Raw genomic sequence first — 6,144 nt, forward strand, 5'->3', positions numbered from 1 at the left:
GCTTGTGATAGACCACCCTCAGTGTAAGGCTAGCCTCAAGCTAGCAATCTATCCTTCCGTGGACGTGTAGTACTAATACTAGTACTTCTGGCCGGAACAACACACAATACAGGCACGTAGACAACCAGCCAGTCGATCTATACTTTGATCGATCAAGCACTCAGCGATGCACGTACTCAGATTGTTTGATGGCCGCAGGGGCGTGTCGCTCCTGTTGCTTTTCTTTATTCCACGGTGGTACAAAGTTTACAGGGGTAGTCAAGTATATATACTAGTAGCTAACCTATGTCTACTAGCAATCCTACTCGGTAATGATTTTGAAGCCAACACGGACTCGTGTATCGTACACGGAATCGGACACGTGACATACTATTCGTGTTTAACTCCAACAATCACCCCCTAAACACGACGCCATTGCGTTACAGCTCGAACGCCGATTCTTCTTCACATTTCCAAAAACTTCTCTCGATCTAAAGCCTTGGTCTGGATGTCCGCAAGCTGATGATCGGTGCAGTTGTAGTTACCTTTGTCTTTCCTTCTTCCACGCAGTCCTTTATATAGTGATACACCGTATCAATATGCTTGCTCCTTTCATGCCGCACTGGATCCTCGGATGGAAAAGTTATAGACTCATTGTCAATGTTGAGCACCACTTGTTCTGGATCTCGCTCCATGAGTTCACCGTGTAGTCTCCCTAGCCACACACCTTGACACATTGCTTCGCTTGAAGTCGATGGCATCACTTTATGCTTCCGTGATAGCCAGCTTACTATGCTTCCACCAAGGAAATATGTCACGTCCGAGGTACTCTTACGGTTGTCAACAATCCCTTCCTTGTCACTACCACTATAGCCAAGTAGTCTCACCATCTCCTTCTTGCTCAGCTCAAGACGAGGTTCCATTGAAGCGAGAATGTGATTGCAATCTTTCATGCCACGGCTTTCAAGTACCTTCCTTGTGTATGCCTTCTGGCATAGTGTGATCCCCTCTGGTTTTTGATTTACCTCGATCCCGATGTTGCAACTCAATAAACCTAGATCATCTATCTTGAAAAGCTCCTTCATTTGTAGCTTGAACGTTGCAATCACCTCTTCATCTGCACCAGTTATCAACAGGTCGTCGACGTAGATGCCAACTAGTAGACGATCCCTTCCTTCACCTCTCTTGTACATCGTATGCTCTAGTGGGGCTTTCTCAAATCCAAAAGAAATCATCGTCTGGTCAAGTTTGATGTTCCACGCCCGAGAGCCTTGTTGTAGCCCGTACAAGACTTTGTGTAGCTTAAGTACCTTGTGTTCCTCTCCCTCTTTGATGAATCCCGGTGACTGATTCACATACACATCTCCTTCTAACTCACAATTCAAAAGCGCGGATTTTACATCCATGTGATGTATCTTCCATGATTTCTGAACCGCGAGAGCGATGAGTAGTCTCATTGATTCCATCTTTGCAACGGGAACGAACACTTCTTCGAAGTCCACACCTTTCTCTTGCACGTACTCTTTGACTACTAGCCTCGCTTTGTGCTTCACGCACCCTTCGGCGTCATTCTTGATCCTAAACTCCCACTTGAGATCCATGACTTCTTCATTTTTGGGAAGATCCACAATCTCACATACATTGTTGTCGTGGATTGACCTAAACTCCTCTTCCATAGCCCGACGCCAACACTCCTTCGTATTTGCGTCCTCAAATTTCGCCGGTTCCTTGGCGCTTCCTAGACACCATCTCTCACACCTTTTCATCTTTTCTGGGTCAATTGTCCGAAGAGACTTCTCCGGATGTATGTCGAACACCAGTCCGAGATGCATAGGTGTAGATGATGGTGTCCTTTTCTCCTGTACTTTTGGAGACGATACAGAGTTTTCTGCTTCATGCATTCCTTTTGACGAAGCAGAAATACCATCCCAAGCTTCTGTAGCTAGGCTTCCTGTCACTGGTGTAACACATGGACTGTAACCTTTGGCTGGACTTCTGTCATGGTCTGTTCCAGGGCTGCAACTTGCCCCGTTCATTACGCCTCTAGCTGGACTTCCATGGCTAGTACACAACACCGGTCTTTGCTTGCTGGCAGAAACCATCGAGCTAGCTGCATCAGTGACCGAGACTTCTTTCAATGTTGTACGTTGGTGTGCCTTTGCATCAACATCACCAGCTTCAGTGTCTGCCTTCACATCAGTGCTTGAAGATGTAACACCCGCGTCAGTATCTTCAATGTGAGCTTTAGAATTTTCTCCTGTGTCCGTAGCATTTACGTCTACTGTTTCTTCGTGGAATTTTGGCGCCACGTACGCCTTCGATTTTTCTATACGCGTCGCACGAAGACTGCTTCTCCATGGTCGAGCACATGTGGCAATTGCTGCATCCGCTCCAGCGAAATTAGCACTTATGCCCGTAACATTGATGTAGGTTTCGGAATCACCCTCCGTGTCCGTAGCATCGACACGAGTTTCCGAACCACAATCTTGATAGTGAACTTTTTCTTCACGGAGCGCGACAATTTCTTTACCCGACACTTGAAGAATTGTATCCTCCTTATCCACGAGTTCACACATCAACATCATGTCACCTTCATCTCCTAGCTGGGCCATGAGCGCCTTCTCCTTCTGGGGATTCTTACACTCCGACTTGAAGTGTCCGAGCAGATTACAGTTGTGACAACGGATCTTCCTCTTGTCGAACTTTTTCTTTCTTGGCTTCTCCGACTGTTCATCGGTGTCCTTTGCGGGACGGTACTTTCCGCCGCTACCGGACGCCTTGTCGAAATTGTTCTCCTTGGAAACCAATGCCTGCCACTGAGCACGCGTAAGCATCAGGTACTCATCCTGTTTCGCGTCGCCGTAACTCAACTTCATCCGCTCATCATGGGCCTTGAAGCGACCAACCAGATCATCCAAAGTGAGAGTCTTGAGATCAACACACTGCTCGATCGCTGACACAATCGGCATGTAGCGCGGTGGAGCGGCACGTAGGAAACGCCGAACCACGGAGATGTCCTCCAACTTCTCTCCGAGACCGTGAATCCCGTTTACCATCGAGGCGACCCTTGCTGCGAAGGCATCCACCGTCTCATCTTCTCCCATCCTCAGATTCTTGTAACTTTTCAGCAAAGTTTGCAAGTTCGCCTCGCACACACGCGAGTGCCCTAGATGCAAAGTCTTGAGCGTGTCCCATGCTTCCTTCGCTGATTTCTTCGAGATTAGATGCTGCTGCACGTCCACCGGCATCACCGAGCAGATGGCCGTGATAGCCTGGCGATCCTTCCGATACAAGGCACCACCCTTCAGGTACTCCTCACCGCCGGGGTCGACGGCTTCCCAGAGCTCATTGGCCTCGAGCGCCCACTCCATCATGGTCGCCCACACCATGAAGTTCCCACGGTCGAATCGTGGATACTCCGGTCTCGCCGGAGCAGCAATTACTTTAGCCACACCGGAGTAATCCGCCAGCTGCTTGGTCTTCTCGTCGTCCGACATGATCCTCCGTTACTAGAAGATCAATCTTGTTCTAGATACCAATTGTTGGCCCAGACCACGTCGCCGAGTACTTTCCGGCGACAGGCGGCGACCGACGACAGACGACGACAAAGCAACGCTGGCTTGTGATAGACCACCCTCAGTGTAAGGCTAGCCTCAAGCTAGCAATATATCCTTCCGTGGACGTGTAGTACTAATACTAGTACTTCTGGCCGGAACAACACACAATACATGCACGTAGACAACCAGCCAATCGATCTATACTTTGATCGATCAAGCACTCAGCGATGCACGTACTCAGATTGTTTGATGGCCGCAGGGGCGTGTCGCTCCTGTTGCTTCGTGTTTAACTCCAACAGAGTGACCGAGTGATAGTCACTAGTCAATTTTATTCACCATTGAGGGCACAAGTATAGTGTTGGTTGGTTCTCTTAATTTTCTTGCTCAAGTCTACCATATTTAAGCAACTACTCTAGTTGTGAATTAAATGCAAAAGAGCAGGTTTCTTGCTATAGTTGTCACTGGATCAACCTCTGTAAGTTTCAGCGGGGTATTGCTTATTGTAATTTCTCACATATACTAGTATTATCAATAGCCATTATCTTTGGCTAACTAATAAGCTCTAAATGTCTGCTCTCCAGGGAAGCCCCATGGATAACCTGCTCTCTTCAATGGCTTGTTATTACCGCCCTCGAAGATCTCTAGATTTAATCTCAAGTACATGTGTGTACTGTTCATGGATCATATCTTTTCTGCACTATTCGTGTTTGTGTGTTAACATGATTCTGTTACTTTGGTTGTGATTTGTGAACTGAATTTTATTGTCATAGTTTTTTGTATGTCAATGACTGCTCAACTTTGAAGATAAGGTTGAAGTTGTGATCTGAGACTATGTGTTTATTGTTACAGTTTAGCGAATGTTCATGATCGCCCAATTTTGCAGGCAAGGTTTCTGGTTCTGAACTTCCAAACCCTGATTTAAGGTCTATTTCCATACACTGATGTGATTATATTGGGGGTTTGTGCTGGGGATTCGTTAGCTCTACATATTCATGATTCTTGTGCTACCTTCAATATGGTGCGCAATTTTGTGTTTTGATGCTTGCTGCCCAAAAATTCTTTTGATATTTTATTAAAAAAAGTGCTAAACTTGTGACCATTGTTTTTAGCCTCATGGGGTGAGCTCAGATGTTCCTCTCAAGATTTAGATAGGCAACCTAATGCATGAGCTCAGATGTTCCTCTGAAAGCCCAACATTGTGTTGCATGTGTAGTTAACTGATATGCTGATTACTCTAGTAAGTGTTTTGGTTTAGCAACTCTGGTTGATTAGTGGTCTGATCTACAGAAGATTGCACACATCGATTGACGTCCTTCACCATTTAGCAACTTATAAATTAAGCTAGCCTTTTTGGATTGATGGCTGATATGAGTATGTGCTATGAAGAATACTTGTTTCCTTTTCTAAAAAATGAAGAATACTCGTTGATTTATGAACTATCTGAATCATGACTGATATGAATCCAAATTCAGTGTGTTGTTACTTTGTAACTTCGGTTGTCATTGTTTGTTGCAACATGTTTCTGTTATACATAAATGGTTGCGATGGGTCCAAATTATATATTTCAAATTATGGCTTCTATGAATTATGTTATACATTATTGGCCCGACAAGCTTTCCCTAGTTGTAGTACTCAAAAGCGACGGATATTCACTACCAAACCGGAATTTTCAGACTGGAGGGAAGGACTCAATTCTTTACCAGTTGCAAAGATGAACGCTGATGAGTATAATTACTAGTGTCATTAGCTCATAAATGCATGGAGAAGAGAGGTGATGAATGCATGAAGACTGGCAGGTGCACTGCACTGACCAACTGAGAGAGATTCAGAGAAATGAGAGGACCATATACAGTACTCTGTAACTATTCAGAGAAAATAGTGCACTGACCCACCAACTGAGTAATTATTGTCTCTGTATGACCCACTGAATAACTACATTCTTGATTGGGTTTATAAGTCGGGCACGCATTTTTATGTTTGAAATTTAATAGAAAAAATATATCTTTAAATTTGTCGTCAGACGAAGTTTCTAACTATATAATTGTTCTGTCATATTATATATGTTTTATTAGTCAAATCGAAGATCTAAACCCCGACTTATAAACCCAACCGAAAGTATTTACTTATTAGCGTTCCTCTTTGCAACCGGTAATAATTGAGTTCCTCTGTCCAGATTGAGATTAGGACGCAGATGCCAGTGCATCAAAATTGAAAAAATAATTTAGAAATTGCAAAAAATAATAATTGAGAATTCATGATTTTCTTAAATGAACATGATATTGTGTTATAATCATGTGAAAAGATTCGCGAAGGAATGACTTTCATGGTATTGTTGGCAAAAAAACCAAAATCGACACTATAAAAATTACTATTCACGCATAAATGCATGGAGGAGAGAAGTGATGAACGCATGAAGACTGGCAGGTGCACTGCACTGACCAACTGAGAGAGATTCAGAGAAATGATGGACCATATACAATACTCTATACTTATTCAGAGAAAATAGTGCACTGACCCACCAACCAAATAATTATTGTCTCTATATGACCCACTGAATAATTACATTAGTGGTTGGGTTTATAAATCGAGCACACGTTTTTTTGTCTGA

At 44.1% G+C, this 6,144-nt stretch overlaps 1 protein-coding gene across 1 annotated transcript; it reads right to left on the bottom strand.

Annotated features, from left to right (window-relative positions):
* Window positions 1-470: 470 nt before the first annotated feature.
* Window positions 471-3,476, bottom strand: LOC147988561 (uncharacterized). The gene has a single exon (XM_087535152.1). The coding sequence runs from the start codon at window positions 3,474-3,476 to the stop codon at window positions 471-473; it is 3,006 nt and encodes a 1,001-aa protein (XP_087391278.1).
* Between the last annotated feature and the right edge of the window lie 2,668 nt (window positions 3,477-6,144).

The sequence above is a fragment of the Triticum urartu genome, chromosome 1A (assembly GCF_056163025.1).
Source record: "Triticum urartu cultivar PI428250 chromosome 1A, HENAU_Tu73, whole genome shotgun sequence".
Lineage (NCBI taxonomy): Eukaryota > Viridiplantae > Streptophyta > Magnoliopsida > Poales > Poaceae > Triticum > Triticum urartu.

Excerpts from the sequence above, each read along its gene's own strand:
- LOC147988561 (XM_087535152.1), bottom strand. The coding sequence starts at position 3,476 with ATGTCGGACGACGAGAAGACCAAGCAGCTGGCGGATTACTCCGGTGTG.